Source organism: Onychomys torridus, chromosome 5 (assembly GCF_903995425.1).
Source record: "Onychomys torridus chromosome 5, mOncTor1.1, whole genome shotgun sequence".
NCBI lineage: Eukaryota > Metazoa > Chordata > Mammalia > Rodentia > Cricetidae > Onychomys > Onychomys torridus.
The window spans coordinates 90291065-90310918 of NC_050447.1; the positions used below are offsets into that span (position 1 = coordinate 90291065).

At 48.3% G+C, this 19854-nt stretch overlaps 1 protein-coding gene across 3 annotated transcripts in view; it reads right to left on the minus strand.

Moving 5' to 3' along the window:
• Ntpcr (nucleoside-triphosphatase, cancer-related) overlaps nt 1-10882 on the minus strand; it is a 33149-nt gene extending 22267 nt beyond the window's left edge. For all 3 annotated transcript variants that reach the window (XR_004944954.1, XR_004944953.1, XM_036186899.1), the window contains exons 1-3: nt 10722-10882; nt 6717-6879; nt 5323-5419 (exon numbers count right to left, since the gene is read on the minus strand). Coding sequence is in view for 1 of the 3 variants with exons in the window: in XM_036186899.1 (XP_036042792.1) it covers nt 5323-5419; nt 6717-6879; nt 10722-10755 (294 nt within the window). In the remaining 2 variants the exon portion in view is untranslated. The remainder of the gene's footprint in view (nt 1-5322; nt 5420-6716; nt 6880-10721) is intronic.
• Between the last annotated feature and the right edge of the window lie 8972 nt (nt 10883-19854).

The following is a 19854-nucleotide window of genomic DNA, read 5'->3' on the forward strand; positions in this document are numbered from 1 at the left end:
TTCCTCCTGGGGGCAGGTTAATTGATTTTAACAGCATACATAGTCTGGCTTCTGTGCATATCTAGTACAACAGCGGGTTTTGGACATTAGAAAGGAATAAGGTGGCACCAGACATTAGGTAGCAGAACCTCAACCTGTCCCCTCAAGAGCCACACATGCTAGGACAGGAAGCACATATAGATAATGGGAACAGAAGCCAGAGAACCAGTGCCTGGGGCCTCAGAACTGCAGAGCTCCAGTGTTGTGCTGCTTTCACCAGGCCAGGGCTGACCTGGGAGGGGTGTGTCCATGCTGCAGCCGGACCCTTCCTCACTCATAAGCTGCTCAATATACACAACACAGCCGACACCCAGAGCTTAGGCAGGCAAGTGCTGAGGCCCTGCCTAGACAGCCTACCTTGTGGTCCTGGGGTCTCATGTAATTACAGGACCAAACAGGAAGTAGGTGGTACCCAAAGTGTCTTCCAGAATAGGAGAGCTATCCTAGGACCAAGACAGCTCATACTAGCTGACAGCCCAGAGGGTAAAGAAGGATGTACTCATAATCCAGGCCTTTGGGACTAGCCTGGACACTGGGCCTGTGGGAATCTATGGCAGATTCATGTCCCCATACTGGCCCCCCAGCTCCCTGATAAAAAGATCAAGCTGTGATGGATGGTCCCTTCCCAGCAGGGTTGCCTACCACCTCCTCCATCTCCTCGGCTCTTCAGTAAGCAACACCGGGACTTGAGCAGAGCTGCTGTGCTCTGCCCCCAGCTGTTGTAACAGCAGATGTGAGCATCTACACAGATGTCCTTTACTGACAGTACAGTAAGAGCCAAGGTCAAACTCACTTGACTCTGAAGCCCCCTAGAATGAGGCATGAGCTGTGTCTAAGAAGTCCCTCTTATCCTAGGGTGGCAACTATCCTGCCCAAGCAGGATGGCACTGTGGTTCCCAGGGAGCCACAGAGGCCAGGGCCACACATAAAGATGGCTCATATTGTCACAAGGAATATACAGTGTGGGTGTGGGAGATGTCACCATCCCCACCTCACTGCAGGGGCTGTGTAAGTGCAGAGCCTACTGATCAGGGAGGCCTAACCACACAGCACAGGCCCTGAGCACACTGAGGGAGCTATTCTGTGCACACACAGAACTGTGACCAGAACCTAGAAGCTCTAATTCCTGTCATGCCAAGCGCATACAACTGCCAAATGTTCTCTACAAGTTGCACACGCCTGGGGAAAAAAAATGAATCAATATTTCAACTTCTGATAAAAGTTTGAGGCCTTTGATGCCTGGCGCCCTTCTCTTCATTGCCTAGGGGGCAGATAATTGGTTTTCTGCTACAGTGAAGTAGTGGTGACCTGTTTTCTAACTGACAAGGTGACTGGACACAAAGTGAAGATCAGATCTGGGGGGAACCATCAAGAACCGCCAAGGTGTTGGGAGCTCAGCCCTTCACCGCACGACTTCATGCTAATCGCTGCAACCGCGGTGGAGAAAGGATTGATGGGTAAATCTGCTTGACGGCTAGGGCTTCCGAAGAGATTATTTTAATCCTCAGATGATGAAGTAAAGTTTAGAGAAAGTAGAACTGTTAGGAAAAGTCTGACAAGAAGGCCACAGGCACAGGGAGGCCTCCCTGCTCAGCAGTGCCACAGGGACACCATGAAGATGTCCTCAGCAGGTCCTGTGTGGGGGCTGAGGAGCCAATCGGGGGCGGAGCCCCCAGTTCCTTTTCCTAAGGAGTCCCTGCAGGAATGATTTCACTGAAGCCTTTTAAGGACTTTCAAACGTGTCTGTAGTCACACCAGATGGTATTTGTCCCCATGGCCAACCCTGTGTCACAGTGTGATGAGGTAGAGAGCCAAAATGTGGAAGCGAGAAACAAACGCCATGTTCAACAACAATGCTGGGAAGCTCACCAACCTCTACAAAAGGATCCAGCTGGAACCTGACTGTTCTCGATCCTCCCATAGCTTCCATAGCTCTGTGGCTTGAAACACCAAGTGTCACAAAACACACACACACACACACACACACACACACACACACACACACACCCAACAGAAGTCTTCTATCTGAGTAGAAGTTGGAAGATGTGAAGCAGGATCCAAAGCAGATCCTAAACACTACAAAGTCTATGTTGGATCAAACCAGGGAGTCACTTCCTTCCCAGGGGCTGAACTGACTTCACCTCCATTGCCTCCAAAGGTCTCTGAGGGAACAGACACGGCTTGGTCTGAATATGGTGACAAGCAGATGCCTGCTGTGCTTCACTGATCTTCCCTTTGTGAGAGACACACTAAAAACCAACACATGTTAAGTTTCAGAATGCAGGACATCCTACGATGCACCTGGCATCACAGCTGCCATAAGGACCATTACAGAGAGGACCAGCCCTACCATGTCAGTCCTGACTACTAGAAGACCATGAAGAACCCTAGTCACTGTGATCCAAGAAATCAGGAGACCCCTAAATGGACCTCCCCAGGCAAGAGAAAGAAAAGACAGTGAATCTGGTGACGTTTTGACTGTGTCACATGAGGTTTTAAATGGATGGCAGGTCTTGACTGTACAGTTCATTTCAGTTCCACCACTGACGAGCTGCACCCCTCTGAATACTCGGTGCCTCTGTTTCTTCATCTGAGAAACAGGATGGAGCATTCTGAGTTTACAGTGGGCTCCTGCCTGGCCCATAGCTTCCACTTCGTTAAGGGTTAATTGCGGATACAGCCAGTGCTTTGTGTGGAGGAAGGAACAAACGTAAACGGTGAGCCACTTTTAAAGACCAAAAATGTGGGGGCTGGAAAGACAGCTGAAGGGTAAGAGCACTTGCTTCTCATGAAGAGAACCCAGGTTTAGATCCCAGCAGCCACTTTAGGGAGTTCACAACTACCTGTAACTCCAGCTCCAGACACACACACACACACACACACACAACTTTAAAAATGAAAATCCTTTTCTAAAATAACATAATTAATTAACTAGTTACCCAGACTACCCAGAGTGGAATACAGGCAAGAATCAAAAAGGTCAGTGGAAGAGAAGAGATGATCCCAAATCATCTCACACATGCTTTCAAGTATAATTTACAAAGTATAAACTAATTAGACGTGGGCTTGTAGCAAATGATTTTAGTAAACTGGCTAGGTATCTTGAAGAAACTAATTAAGAATGTCACTATATGCTATATTCAAAACAAATCCAGATGATTAAAAATACATTTTAACAAGCTCATAGAAGAATAAACATATAGATAAAATGCTGTATTAATTTGGATCATGACAGAGCTTTTCTGTCAATAAAAAAGAAAAGAAAGAAAGAATCAATACAAAGAACAGAAAAGTAGAATCAGCAAACTAAAGGTCATTTGCTTTAAGAAACATCTGGTGGGGCTGAGAGATGCTCAACAGCGGAGAGCACTGGCCGCTCTGGCAGGGACCTGTGGCTCCCAGCACCACAGGTGGCTCAAGACTGCCTACAGTTGCAGTTGCAGAGGACTAGACATCCTCTCTTAGCCTCTGAGGACACTGCACACACACAGCAAACAGACACACAAGCAGGCAAAACACCCAGACACATGAAATAGAAAAAGCAAAGAAAGTTCTAGTAACATCAAAACACAAAACCTGGAAAGAGGACTGAACAACAAGTTAGATACTAAAACATCTGTAAGTTACCAAAAGTATGTATGTCCATCATCCCTCAAGATACAAACCAGAGGCATGAGCATGCTCAGTGCTGGCAGACGTGCAGCATAATGAACTATTTCCCATACATGGCCCCAGGAGCCTGGGGCAGCCCCCAACCCTGCTCACCCAGCCTGCACCTTCAGACCCCTCCAGGAAGCCACCACTGCTGGAGGTGGTAGGATGTGCTCTGACTCTTCTTGGGGAGATATGAACTAATGTCTAAGTAGCTCACTTGGGGCATCAGCCACAGACCACAGTAATTATTTAACTTAAGTCCAGTTTGCTGGCCTGAGTTTACAGTCCTGATTATAACAGACACATGGCTGACTGTAAAACTGTGGGCAGTTTCTATTTTCTTCTTCTATTACAAACAAGAGGCAAACTGTTGAGTTGGTCAGCGAGCACACAGGAGCTCGTCCATAAATCTGAAGCCAGACACCAAAGACACCAAGCATAGGGCACTCCATCTCCTCCCAGGACTCTGCTTGTCTGAGCAAAAATCAATTCTTTATGTGGATCCAATGCCCAAAGCCAGATTCTTCACTCAGAATGTCATCAGACACTTCCCACTGCTCTGAATGTGAGAGGAAGGCATGGGTCCCATAGGAAATAAACAAGAAGATGTATCATTCTCTGCCTGCTCCCAGCTGCTAGCAACAGAGAAGCCTCCACATCTCAGTCCAGAAATGGGGGTACATTCCCAGAGGAACTGAGGAAAGGAGGAGGAGAGGAGGCAGAGGAGCACTCAGTGGGATCCTAGGAGCAGCAGTTCTACATCAGCACAGACCTCAGGATCCCAGGCCTCTATAGATGGAGGCTGACCAGTTCCTCAGCAGCTCCAGGCTTCAGCTAAGTGGTGCATAGCACATGACAGTAAGCTCTGTGCACCACAGAGCAATTTAGAGTATCCATAGGACCCTCAGCACAGCAAGCTCTGTGCACCATGGAGCAGAAGAATATAGAGCAGTATAGAGTATCTATTCACAGGACCCTCAGCACACACTCAAGCAAGCTCTGTGCACCATGGAGCAGACACAGAGCAGTATAGAGTATCCACAGGACCCTCAGCACACACTCAAGCAAGCTCTGTGCACCATGGAGCAGACACAGAGCAGTATAGAGTATCCACAGGACCCTCAGCACACACTCAAGCAAGCTCTGTGCACCATGGAGCAGACACAGAGCAGTATGGAGAGTATCCACAGGACCCTCAGCACATACTCAAGCAAGCTCTGTGCACCATGGAGCAGACACAGAGCAGTATAGAGTATCCACAGGGTCCTCAGCACACACTCAAGCAAGCTCTGTGCACCATAGAGCAGACACAGAGCAGTATAGAGTATCCACAGGGTCCTCAGCACATACTCAAGCAAGCTCTGTGCACCAGAGCACAGGAATACAGATCTGCTTTAATGCTTTCCTAACATAAAATATTTTACACATTCTCTGGGCATGTGACAGCTCAGAGTGACAGCAAAGTAGAGTGCCTATACTTAGCAAGGCTCAGAAGCCGGAAGACTTTTTAAACTTTGAGACACAACCTGATTACAGGGGGGAAAAAAAAAAAGCCACTGTGTTCAAGTGGCCAGCGAATCCTACAATGCAGAGGCCAGTGGGCTTTTGAAACAGAAAATGCATACTCACATTTCTTAGGACAGGTAGTGCCAACTGCTCAAAAGAAGCCAGGTCCACCACATACTGCCCCACTCGGCACTCAGGCTTTCCAGGTGGAGGCTGTGACCTAAAAGGAAAAAGAGTGTTTGATGCGGATTCCCCATTGATTTCTGGACTGATCTGCTGAGTCACTGGCTTTCTATACACACCCTTAACTATCACCCATACAAAAGGTGGGAGTGTGTAAGTGTGGGCCCGCTGGGGTATCTCTCCTGAAACCAGGGCCTTGATGAATGTCGGTACTGCTTCTGCAAAAGTCAGTCTTGCAGTATAACAGTGAAGTTCCTGCAACTTCAATGAGCCCACAACCACAGCCCAAGAGCTGAGCCTGTCTCCGTCAGAGCATGATGGTATAGGCTTGCCATCGTCCCAACTACCCAGAAGGCTGAGGCGGGAGGACAGGAAGTGTAAGGACTTCTTGGGCCAGAGTTGAGTTCAATGCCAGTTTAGGCAACTTAGACTTTCTCAAAATAAAAAGTAAACAAGGGGTGTTAGGCATGATGGCACATACCTCTCTAATCCTGGCACTAGGAGGCAAAGGCAGGTAGATCTCTGTGAATTCCAGGCCAGCCGGGGACGTATAGAAAGACCTTGTATCAAAACAAAACAAACAAAACAAAATTAAAATAAAAAAACAGAGGACTGGGGAGATAGCTTACTGAAAGAGGCTTGCCTAATATGGGAGAACCCTGGGTGCAATTGTAAGTACCTCCAAAGAATAATAAGGTGAATATTAGCGGCACTAGACACAGAGCTAAGAATCGCATGAGAAATGTGTACGATTTGTGCCTGAGGTTTTAAATCAAACAGGACTTTTTAAATCCTCATTTTCCCAAGGATGGCCTATTTTCTTTCTCTGAGAAATTTCTGAAGGTCCAGGATAGGCAGGGTCACCTGGCTATCCCTGAGTCCAGTGAGACGCTCAGCCCAACGATGAGCAGAACAACACAAATGGGCCCCACAGACGGCTTTTAGGGGAGTCGGCTGTAGGGAAACCACCTTAAGAAAGATGCTCCCAGGACAGTGGGATGCCTCAGTGAGCAAGAACACCTGCTGCATACCCATGAGGATCTGAGTTCAAATCCTCAGCACCAATGTAAAAAGCTGGACATGGCCATGTGGACTTGTAGGCCCAGTACTGTAGGGGAGAGGCAGGAGACTTCTGGGGCTTGCTGGCCCTCATGCGAGCTCCTGGTTCAGTGAGAGACCCTGTCTGGAGGGACTAAGGCAGAGCGACAGAGCAGGACACCAGATGGCCTCCTTCGGCCTCTGCACGGACACAAGTTCCGCATGCATGCACACTCACACAAGATGTGGATAGCACAGGCTAGAGACAAAACCGCAAAGAAACAAAACACCAGTACCCAACTCTGGACAGAGGCCCCCGAGAGCCAGACAGGGTGACAACATCAAATCCGATCCTCCTCCCTCCCTGCCTGACTTCTTGTGTGTAAAATCCATCTACGGGCACCCCGGAGGACTGCAGGACCTCGCTGGCTTTCTGGATCAAGGTTGTTTTGCCAACCCCTGAAAAAGACAAAGGAAGGAGATGGGTCAGGAAGCTTTAGTTCGCCAAGCCTGGCCAGCCCATCAGAGCAATCGCTGGGAACAGAGCGGGCTGCGAATGGGTTTTATGATTATCCATTGCACTGCAGTGCTGATTGCTCCAGGTGTGAGGGATTTTCATTCCCAGCGGAGACAAGCACAGTGGTGATAGAGCGGCATGAAGTTAATATCTAACACAATCCCAGGATGCATCTGGCACCCAGGTTCCTTGCCTCCTCAATCAGAGGTTCTTGACTTGTTGGTTACGACCCCTTTGGGGGTCAAACGATTCTTTCACAGGGGTCACCTAAGACCATCAGAAAACACAGATATTTATAACATCATTCTAACAGCAGAAAAATTACAGTTATGAAGTAGCAACGAAAATAATTTTATGGTTGGGGGGGTCGCCACCACATGAAGACCGGCATTAAAGGGTCATGGCATTGGCAAGGTTGAGAACCACTGCCCTAGATTTATGCTTTGTTCTCATTTAAATCTAAAGCGTTCCCCCACCCACCCCTGAGTCTAATCAGGCTGATGATATGTGTGTGTGTGTGTGTGTATGTGTGTGTGTGTGTGTGTGTGTGTGTGTTGGGGGGAGGGTTGTTAAGCCTTTCGGGCAGGAAGCCAGGCTGATAAAGGTAGGTCAGTGATGGAGGGCCAGAGGGTTGCAGCCCTCGGGTTTGCAGCCCAGGCTGTCCACTTCCTGATAGCACCATGAGAAACAGCAGCTCCACCAGCTGCCACTGTCATGGACCAAGCTGCCTTGGCTGTCTTGTTGGACTGTGTCCCCCAAAACCATGAGCCCCAAAGCATCTTTCTTGCTTGAAGTTTCCTCTGTCACAGTCTCTGTCAGAGCAATGAAAAGTGACTAATGACACCCTCTCCTTGCTTCACCTAGGGACTGACCTGGCCAGACCTTGGCACTGGGAATCAAAGTGCAGCCTTCAAGAGATGCAGACCTACGCTTACTAGTGTAAATGTAACTCGGTTCACACACATATTCTAAATTCCAAACCGCTCAGACGAGGTCATTTCCGGGCTTCGCAGACTAATCCTAGATTTCCTCAGTGGACGTCACCTCTACTGGGGCCCCAAGCAATCCTCCTTGCCCCCAAAAGCTCTGGCAAAAGCCCCTGCTCCAAGGCTCTAAGCGGTCCTTCCTCTTGACCCCCAAATGCTCCCAAATCAGAGGCCAGGTGCCCCCAATCTACACCCCACCTTTGGGGCCTTTTCCCTTGCAGTCTGGATGCCAACTGCACTAAGAAACTCCAGGCTGTTTGCCAGCACAGTCGCTGCCACACACAAAAGCCCAGGGAACAAACACTGTGGAAACACACTTTGCAAGCCAAGACAGTGAAGGTTCCAGCAGATCCACAGCTGAGCGCTTCTGTTACACTACAGGGTCCTAACCGGTACACCTTCAGTGGCTATCCTTGGGGCTAACATTCTTTACAGGGCAATTCATGAGCTATACCGCTCAGTGGTATTGCTGGGATGGCTATCCACTACACAGTGGTACTCCCTCACCCAGTATTCTTGAAGCCCTAGACTCAATCGCTAGTACTGTGCGGTGGTTTGAATAAGCAAATGTCCCCCATTGTCTCAGGCATTTTGACACTTGTGTCCACTTCGAGTCGCTGTTTTGGGCGTTTGGAAGAGGTAGGGCCTTGCTGGAGGAAGTATGTTACTAGGAGCCAGCTTTGAGTCTAAAAAGCCTCACCTACTTCCAAAAGGATATGCGCTCTCAGCTTCCTATTCCTACTGCCATGCTGCTTCTAGTGGCCATGCCTCCCTGCCATGACAGACTCTTAATCTCTCTGGTCCCGTATATTCAAATAAATCCTTTCTTCTATGCATTGCCTTGGTCACAGTATTTTATCACAGTCACAAGAAAAGTAACTAACAAGTACTGAAAACAATTGATCCTTAATCCTTATTTGATGCGTCTCTCCTCCACACTCACACTAAAATAATGGCCTGTGTGTGGGCAGCACACGGTGGTGGCAGGCACTGATCTTGGGGTGGGCAGAGAACCCCACAGAACAGATCAAGATCCACTTCTAACCTCTACGGCCCAGGAAATAAAGGGGCTCTGCTTAATGCTGACTGACCATGTGAGCCAGCCCCACCCCCTCCCTCTCTATACCCACTCCAGCCTCTGCAGCTTGGGGACTCAGACAAGGATATGCGAAACTGGATGCTCACTGTGGGCTTCTCCATAGCAATAAAACTCTGAAAATCACCTAAACGCTGACCAGAGAGGGAATACTAGCTATGGCATCCAGCACACAGCAGTGCAGGATTATATTACACCTTTAAAAGGGATACTGCTTACTTACGTGGAAAATGGATCGCAGTTTACAAAAACGATGCGTAGTTTTCAAAAAAGGTTGATTAATAAAAGAAATACACAGCATAATCCTTATGGTTTTAAGCAAACTATCTATGGGTCCACAGAACACTGGTCTAGAACAATACAGAACAAAGGTCCTACTCTTAATTCTACATGGTGGAGTTCCCTGGGTTGTCACTTTCTTAACACTTCATTTTTGTTCTTATGCTAAGCAGGCAGCATTTTTAGTATAAGGAGAGGAAAAGTGCATTTATGGACCAGCAAGATAGCTCAAAGGGTAAAGGCATTTGCTACCAGGTCTGACCACCTGAGTTCCATCCCTCAGACCTACATGGTGAAAGGAGAGAACCAATCCCCAAAAGCTGACGTTTGGCCTCTATACCCGTACATACTCTCAAATAAATATTAATTAATTAATTAATTAATTAATTAATAATAAATGAGTGAATAAATAGATGAATAGATGAATGAATAAATAAATAAATGTAATTTTTAAACTTAGTATATACCTATTTTCAAAAGGACAACACACTGCAGCCCCACAGTTCTTAAAACAGGGGCTATCACTTAGCAGGGGGCCTTGTATGTTACAAATAGCAACATGGGTCAGACCCCTTGCGCTTCTTTAGCTCTACCCGAGGTTGGCTTAGGTTGAGTGGGCTCTGGTGACCAGAGAGCTCCCTCTGAGATGGCATACAGATGCTGGCCAGTATTTGGGGAGGTGCTAAGAGGCAGGCGTGCTGACAGAAGAGGGTACAAAAGGTGATTTCTTTTATAAGTCTCAGTAGCTTGTTGGAGGTTTGAACGTGTGAATAGGGACTTAGGAAGCCAGATCCTTTGGGATAGTTAGTGGTAAGCAAACAATCAGACAGTAAAGTGTGTACAAAAGCAAGAGAGCTCCTGAGACCACAGGGGTGGGGCCTGCAGCGCAAGGGGCGGAGCACTAACTACCAACTTGGGAGACAAGTTAGGGAGTAGAAGAGCTTGCAAATCCAGGATACCCTGTCCACCCTGGCTATGCTAGGACGCGCGCAGGGTGTGTGTGTCGGGGGGTGGTGGTGGTGGGGTTACAGGTTGGGAGAGCATGTGAGTCCTGTGTTCACTAAATCTCTGATGAACACAGCAATGGCTAGGCTCCAGGCGAACACCACAGCAGGATGCTGGGCAGCCAACTGCATCCCGATTTCAAACGCAGGGCCTACCACCGTCTTCTGCTCTTCTCCAAAGCCTCTGACTGCTCAAAGGTCTCCAAAACCTACAATGTACACCTCGGCCTCCGTGGCTTAAGACCAGGGTGACAGCCGGTCATTGGGAACCTGAGACTGGCGCACCGCCGTCTTCCCGGCCTTCCCTCCCGCCGGGCTGCAATGCACCAAGCCAACGGCAACTGCAGCCAAAGACGGAGACCCGGACAGAGGTTCAGGCCGCGCGCCCTCCCCGCCAAGTCTGGCAGGCCCTGGGTCACCTGGAGGCCCGGTGAGGAACACGTGCCGCGCCATGTGCTTAGGGGGTCGTGGAGCCGTACAGTCGGGGTCAGACTGGGCGGCCAGGCTCCGCCCCTGACGGTGAAGGTCACGCCCCTGCCGTCCGGGAAAGTACAGCCGCGTAGCCGCGCACGCGCTTCCAACTTACTCCGCCCCTCCCCCAAACAGCGCACGCGCATTCCTCCCTGCTCCAAGTGCTTTAACGTGGTGGAAGTCTGCATGGTCTGGAAACAGGTCCCTAGGGTTCCTCGTGCTACTGTGTAACAGACTCACGTGGAGGTGTCTGCAAGGAGCGTCAGGTACCTTGCCATTGCTGTTTCAGGTATCCTGAGTTCTGTCCCTGACACCGTCACCCCAGGCTTCCAGGTCAGTTCCTGTGTAACAATAGGGGCCACAGAAACCCTCCTTGAAGGAGCGGACCTTGCTGGGATTCGAACTCCTTGTACAGTGTCCTCATTGCTGTAGAGCAGTCAGCTGAGGAAAAGTTAACCTTGCTTTATCCTGGCCTTCACCTCCAGAGATGAGTATGTGAGACAAGGTAGCAGGAATCTAGTTTAAAGACCCGACTTAGCTTTTTATTGCAACCTGGAAATAGAATGAGTATCCACTGAGCTGAGCTGACAGACAGAAGGAGCCGGAGAAAGCAGGAGCAAGAACAAAAGGGGGCTTCTCTTTGCAGAGTTCTCGGTCCATGGTTGAAACAGGACTTACTCATTGTGTTGATTGAGCTGACTAGACTCCCCTGCTTTGGGGAAAACTAGCTGGTTTTTCACCCTTAGCATTAGTGACTGCCTCCATTCTGGCCTGGTCTAGACTACTAGGGGCTAGCAAAGCAGCTTGGCCCCAAACAATGGCCTCCCTAGACTGTTCGACTTGAGTTAACCCGTTTGCAGGAAGGTTTCACTGATGCAGGCAGACTTCCTATCCCCAGGCATGCACAGGAAGCCCACCTTTCTTCACACCCCTGTCTGCCAACCCACAGCCACCTACAGGCTTTCCCAGAAAGAAAGGGATCCTCACATCCCTTAGCCACAGGATTCAGTCCCACCAGCAAATGAAGTGGCAGTGGCCATGGGCCAGGTCCCTGTAGATCTTTTCAGTCTAGCATGAGTGCAGTTGGACTTGTGATCGATCATGCTCCATCCTGGTGAAGAAAGCAATTTCCGGGAGTACTCACCTTAATTGGCTTGTGTGTGTGAAACACACATGCACACACACACACATACACACACACACAGACCGATCTTTTGGACTCCCTTTAGCAGGCCAACTATACCAATCTAACAGCTCAGTTTCCTGCTGTTTAAAAAGAAATCACCTAAGAAGATTGGCATGCTCCACCCGCCACGGTCATCTCAGCTCCATTTATAATCCTATATTACCATAATGGTGTATCACTTATTATCCCACTGGGTAACCCACCTTCCACATCTTGCACCTGCATGCAGATTGGAGTCGGTGAACAGCTGATGTAAGCAAAGTAAACCCACAGGAGAATCTAACACAGAAAGAAAACATGTATACGATCCTAAGTGCCTCTTGTATCCAAAATATTCATTTTAAATATTAATCCTCAAACACTTTCCATCACTGACAAGCAGTCTAGAATTGTAAGGCCCGCTGAGAGTTGGTTGTTTTCTTTTCTCCCTTTGAGTTCAGTAGCTCAAAGACACAGAATCAGATATAAAGAATCAGTATCTCAGGAAACAAAGAACATTTCTACGTAGATGTGCTGGCTCTTGAGCGTGCTCCCTCTCATTCTCAATCTCTTAAGACAAAATCTTTCTGTAGCCCACCCAGGCTAGCCTCAAACTTGAGCTTCTCCTGCCTCAGCTTCCTAAATGTTGGGATTATAGACATTCACCACCATATCCAGCTAGATGGAGGTTCTTTATCCATTAAATATAAATACATATATATGTGTGTGTGTGTGTATATATATATATATATATGATGAGTTATATTGTATGTTCACTATATGATAACTCATTGAACAAACACTTCATACAGTTTCCATCAATAACAACATAGTTTAAATGCTTTATATTTAGTAAATTAGCATCAAATAAAAGGGTCACATCAAGCGAGTACTGTGCTGAATCCAAACTTGGTTATCTTCTTTTCATGTGTGAGTGTGTGTGTTTGAGAGAGAGTATATTGTAATTGTGTGTAGAAATCATAGGATAAACTCTGGTGTTCCTCAGGAACCATCTATCTTGTTTTTGAGACAATCTTTCACGGGCCTGGAGCTTGCCAAGTAGACTAGACTAGCTGGCCAATACTCCAGGAACCTTCCTGTCTCGGCCTCCCCAATCTTGGGATTACAAGTGCACACCACTGCATCTGCCCTTCTTAATGTGGGTGTTGGTGGATTGAACTCTGATCCTTGTGCATACAAAGACAACTGAGCCTTTCCCACAGCCTTTGTGATTCCCTCTAATTAGGATGCTATGGCTTGAATGTGCCCCATCCCCAAAGGATGTGTGAACACTCCACCACATAATACCTAAGAGATTGAGCTGGAGAGAAGTGATGAGTTAGGAAGAGTGGAGCCCTCATGAATACAATCAGGGAGTTTCTAAAGTCCACTAGGATACTGCCCAGTGGTGCAGGCTGACTTCCTGTCTCCATCCATTCACGGGAATCCCCACCTAACACAAAAAGGTTCCAGGGTGCCCAGGTCCCCACCATGTGAACAGAAAAGATCCACACTGGAGCACCCCTATCTTAGACTCCCTGTCTCCAGAATTGTGGGGAAGGCACATTTGTTGTGGCATGCTGTGAAAAGGAACTGACTCCTTGTTACAGTAGCCTGGGCTGAGGAGTCCTGAATGAGAGGTGGTTCCAGCTGTTTCCTCCTGCCTCTCCCGAGCCTCATCCCAGAGAGCACACAGTCCAGTTGTCTGAAGCAGTGGTTGAAACCCTCAGGGTCTGGAAGACACAACTAGTATGTTTTCTTGTCTCCTCTTGCTCAAGACTTTTTGGTCCCTCTGTCTCCAGCAAACCAGCAGGAACCAAGGGAACTTCCTCCAGCCTCCCTCCCAGAAAGTGGGAAGTGAGCAGAGGTTTTCTAGAGAATTGCTGAGGACAAGAGGCAGGGAGAGGGAGGCCTGGAGAGTGCCTGTGTGACTTCCCTGTGTAAGGGAGGACAGTGTGTCTGGTTCCCGTTCCTAGTCAACCCCTTGGCTCACAGTGGTTTGTAAGATAGTGATGCTTGTGACCTAAACCTGCCCCTGCTGCATGGGAGTCACAGTGCCCGCAGGGGGTGAGTATGCGTTCCGGAAGCTGATGCACAGAGACTGGCTGAGATGTCCCTCCTGCATCCCTCCCTTCCCCCTACATCCCTCTGCCTGCTGGCCTTCCTGTCCCCCTTTCTTCCTCCTCTTCCTCCTGTCCTTCCCATTTTCCTCCCTTCCCTCTTCCCTTTCCTTCCTTCTCTCCCCCTTTCCTCTTTTCCGCCTCCACACCTCTCTCTACTTCCTTCCGCCTCCATTTCCCCAGATATTATGATAGTCAGGATCTGACATATGTCTGAAATAGATTCGGCCTTATGAGAAAAATACAAATATCTAGGAGCTACAGTGTTTTTCCATTCCAAAGTAAAATGCCTTTATTTGTGCTGTGTGGGGAATTCCTTTGCTGCCTCTTCAGGTCAGGTATCCTGCTTTATTGAATAAACTGTGCTGGTGAGGGAGCTGGCATTACATTCCAGCCACTGGCCTTGAATCCTCTCACACATCTAGCCAGCAGTAATCACTAGCATTCACATAGAGCTGTGGAGAGGCTCAGTTCAAAGAGCTTTGTAAAGGACAGCAACCCAAAGAAACTACTCCGTACACAGAGAAACCACGGCACAGAGAGGGGAAGGCCTGCCCAGGGCTGCATCACCCTCCCAGGTACACCCATTTCCAAAACATCCCCAAATCCCTCTATATCAATTTCTCATCAAGTTGACAGTCAAGATCGCCCACCACACTGCCCTCAGTTGAAAATGTATTCAGTGTACAAGTTACAGACTGCAGAGGCTTAGCAACCCCATGTGCTGTAGTGAGGGGTGTCCACCCTTGTGAGGATGAGGCTGACAGAGCTAGCACGCATAGCTAGTGGAGTATCAGATGCAGATTACTATCCTGTGACAAAGTCAAAGGCAAAACAGGCAGGTTTGCTTTCTCCTGAGTATTGCTTCAACACTACAATGTAGTGGGAAATCAGAATTTGAAGCATCTTAAGTCAGGGGCCCTCTGTAATATGTATGTGTCTGTGTATAATGATTGCATAGATAGATAAATGGATGGATAGATAGATAGATAGATAGATAGATAGACAGACAGATAGATAGATAGATAGTAGGTAGATAGACACACAGACAGAAAGAGAACCAAGTCTGACTCCACCCAGGCATCAGGGACTGGTCTTCCCTCACCCTCCGCCCAGTATTTCTGCTCACTGATGTGGTCCTGAAAATAGATCAGGGACATGAATGATCACAGAGCTGCAGAAGTGCATGAGGTCCACAGACACAGCCTGTTGCTTTCTTTTCCATCATGGAGGAAGGCCCAACTCATATTACAGTAGGAAGAGGGGGCTAAGATAGCAGCACTCATACCACTGTGAGAACAGACATCACCAAGACACTCTCTGGCTGGTTTCACTTTGTTCTTCTCCACAGCATTCTGGAATCGCTCTCGCTCTCCTGCAGGTCCAGGTGGACAGGTTGACCCTAGTCAGGCAGTAACCAAGGGGCCACGCAGGTGCACCATGATAGTCCACCACCTCTACCACCCCCTGGCACTGTGGGTGTGAGATTGTGGGTCCTTGAAGGGACCTAGACACTGCTGTGTTGGAGCTGAGGCAGGCACATTGGCTTCCTTGTGACAGTGGGAAGGGTCTTTTTTCATGTAAGTGTTTATTCAAGGTCAATGTCTAACCCCTGAATCATCCACGATGGAAATTATCTCTGTTTAATGTGGTCAGCCCCTGCTGTTCCCAGGATCCTCTGCGTGGTATAGCACAAGAAAGAGGAGCCACGCTTGTCCCTGTGGGAAGCACTGGTGATTCCTGTCTCCTGGCCTCCTGCCACCCCCGGGTGAGGTTATCCTGTCAGTCAGGTTGGAGCTGTCTCACCAAGTGTTACAGGGTCTGCTGACAGACTGTGACAGGAGACCTTGGGAAGTCATTCATTCTCCTCCATGGTTTCCTCTGTCTTCCTAGTGAGGCAGGATGCAGTGATTCCTCCCCTGGGTCTAATGTCACTGTCCCTTTAAAGCGGTGTCTGTCTGAGACCCTGTGCAGCGGGGTGGACTCGTGTGTGTGTGTGTGTGTGTGTGTGTGTGTGTGTGTGTGTGTGTGTTTAATTGGAGGCCGGAGGCCGACCTCAGCTACCATTCTCAGGTACTAGCCATATTGACATTCGAGACAAAGTCTCTCACTAGCTTAGGATTTGCCAAGTAGGCTAGGCTGCCTGGCCCGTGAGCTCTAGGGATCTGTCTGTGCCCACTTCCCCAGTGCGGGCATTACAGGTCATGCCACTGCACCCCTTTCTCCAGACATTCTGGAGATTGAATTCCTGCTCTTAGGTTTACAAGGCAGGCGCCTCACCAGCTGAGCAGTCTCCCCAGCTCACTTGGGACACTTGAGAGCCTGCTCTGTGTCTTGGCTGAACAGGGGCTTGTGGACCAATGAAACTACAGATTCTGGACTCTTGATTTCTGTCACCCCAGTGACACAGGTCCGATTTCAGAGGCAGGGGTAGATGGAACCTGTCTCTTCCTAAAGCCTCTGCCTCCCTGCCCCTCATTTTGTTTCCTAAAGTGGCCCCATGGTGAGGGGAAAGCAGGGTAAAGAGTTGTTGGGAAGAGAAGGAGCTCATGCCTGGTGCTCACTGCCTCACAAAGCCTTCATTTGCAGATCTGGGGCGGATGGCTGTTGGACTGCCCTGCTCTGTAGCCCAGCCCAGGTGGAGTGAGCAGATCTCCACCTATATGCAGGAGAGCTAAGGTAGTCTTGGATTCCCTGGGCTCTGGCTTGGTATGGGAATGACACAGAAATGTTCCAACATGTCCACATGACCACGGCCTTCTCTGTCCCTGGGTCTCTATGGCACCTTTTCTTTGTGTTCAAAGGCACAATCTCAAATCATCTTCTAGCATTTCTTCACTGTCTCCTGCCCCACCTTTTAGCTCACTCCACTCAATGTAGATGCAATTGGATAATCTGACATTTTAGTTTATTTGCTGACCCTCTCCTCTGCCAGAATGAAGGACTCATGAGAGGGATGGACCAGGCTTAGCCTTGAAACCCCGGGGTTGCTGTGGATAATTGATTGATAAATAAAATGCTGATTGGCCAGGCAGGAAGTGTAGGTGGGACAAAGAAAGAGGAGAAGTCTGGGAAGTGGAAGGCTGAGGCAGAGAGACCCTGTGAGCCGCCATGATGAGAAGCAACATGTTAAGATACCAGTGAGCCACAAGCCACGTGACAACTTATAGATGAATAGAAATGGGTTAATTTAAGATATAAGAAGGGGGGGGGGCTTGGCGGGACCCAGAGAGAAGACTCTAGCTACACAGGGTCAAGAGACAAGTTGTGCTAAGCAGATATGTTTCTAGACTTGATGGCTCACTTTTCAATGGAAAGCATCAGCATCAAGCCTCCTCATTTATGGTGGAGATCTTTGGAAGAATCTCAAATGGAACTTAGCTATCCCCAGTGAATGTAGCTTAGTCACCACTACTTGTTCATGTTTAGTGCAAATTGATACTCTGGGTGGGAAAAGATGCCCATGACAGGGTCCTTCTCACTCAGAAGCCACACCTTAACATGATACAACTAGTTCGTGATGAAGAGAAAAGAATATTGTACACCATGTGTACCTAGCAGGATGACCACTAGCCAAAGAACGAGCAAATGAGGATCAGGAAATGTGCATTACTGGGGAACATGGGGAGATTGGGTCTATTCTGGGCAAGGGCTACACAGAGGCCAACACCTGCTGTACTGTGGTAATGGAAAAGGCTGTCAACTCTTGTTTTTCTTTCAGTTTCCTTGTTAAAAATGTCAGTGGAGCTGAAGGCTGTGCTACATACCAGTAATCCCAGGTCCTCAAGAGCCAGAGACAGGAAAACTCTCAAGTTTGAGGCTAACCTGGTCAATGTAGCAAGACCCTACCTCAAAAAGGGGGTGGGTGAAGGAAAGAGGGATGGGGCTAGGGAGAAGGAGGGAGAAAGGAAAGGGAAGGGAAGGGAAGGGAAGAGAAGGAACCTCTAATTTCCGTTCTGTCGCTGTGACAAAACACCCCGACCAAAAGCAATTTGGTTGATAACAGGTTTATTTCAGCTTATAATTCCAGACCACAGTCCATCCTTAAGGGAAATTCAGGGCAGAAACTCAAGGCAGGAACTCTAAGGCCAGCCAACTTGCTATTCCACACAGCATTACCTCCAGACAGGGAACTCGTAATCAAGAAAGTGCAGCAAGAACCATGGAGGAGCATTGCTTGCTGTGTCCACCATGCAGACTCCTGCAGACCTAGTTCCCTTATACATCCCAGGATCACCTGTCTAGGGATGGTGCTGCCCACGGTGGGCTGGGTTAACAATCAAGGCAATCTCTGATAGTCATGCCCACAGGCTAGACTGACTTCTGAGATTCCTCAATCCAGGTTTTCCTCTCAGGTGACTCTAAACTCTGACAAGTTAACAATTAAAGCTAACTAGAACAGAAGGAAGGGGGGTTGAGGGAGGGAAGGAAGCAAGGAAGGGAAACAAAAGAAGAGAAATCTGGTGTGGCAGTTTGAATAAGAATGTCCCCTATATTATATTATATAGACTCATATTTGAATGCTTAGGGAGTGGCATTAGGAGGCATGGCCTTATTGGAGGAAGTGTGTCACTGGGGGTGGGCTTTGAGGATTAAATGCCCAAGCCAGGCCCAGTGTCACTCTCTCTTCCTGCTGTCTGCTGACCCAGGTGTAGAACTCTCAGCTACCTCTCCATGGCTGCCTGAATGCCACCATGCTTCCTGCTATGATGATAATGGACTAAACTTCTGAATGTAAGCCAACCCCAATTAAATGTTTTCCTTTATAGGAGTCGCTGTGTCCATGTTGTCTCTTCACCGCAATAGAAACCCTAAGACACTATAGTGTGTCACCCTCTAGGTTCCTGGTAGTTGCACTGCATCACTTGCTGCTTGGTGTCCTGTATTTCTTATGAGCTACTGGCAGTCACCAAGGGACTCTATCCCATGGCCTAGTCAGGGCCAGCTAGTGTCTATTGCTCCTCCTTGGTGTAAGAGGTGCAGAGTTTAGTCTACCTGCAGTGGAACCTTCCTCTTCCTCCTCCTCCTCCTTTGCCTCCTCTTCCTCTTCCCAATAGAGCACAAAGCTTTCCCTCACTTCCCCTTCCCAGGTCCTGCCATCTACCTCTAGCACACATTCTTTAGCCTTTCACAACACTGTAAAATAGTGTCGTTAACATTGGACTTCCATTTCAGCTAACCAGCATCTTCAGCCTTCCTGTGTTTGGAAAATTGTCCACCTTCAGTCTTTATACAGGGCAGGCTTTACCTCCTTCTTTGCCAGATGTCATGAGTCTGGCCAGAGCAGAGACAGAGGAACCAAGTTCCTTATTGTTGAGCTACCAAATCTCACTCATCCAGTCAGCCTGGCCTTGGGGCACAGGAAATTAAAAAACCTCAGGATCACTGAATCCATTTGCAACAAACAAACAAACAGACATAAAGGAATAGCCCAGGACATTTCACATACGATGAGATTTTAACTGCATTAAAATAAATGAAAAACACCTGTGGGGAAAATAATTGGGAAGAGGTAATCTGAAATGTTGGCAGTGACAGGATAAATAATGGAAGTTATTTAAATGTCAGCACTACAATCTTATAGTTAGTGTTTTCCAAATTATGAATAGTGTTTTTGAAAATACACAAGCCCACTGCCACACACCACACATGCTAGGCTGTGGGATTCAGGCACAGCAAGGAACAGAGACACTCCAGAACATGTGCCACAGCAGGCCTGTTTGGACACGTAACTTGATTGGATTTCGTTGCAATGTTCGAGGAGAGTGCTTTGCTGAAATTGAATGTGCTGTGTTG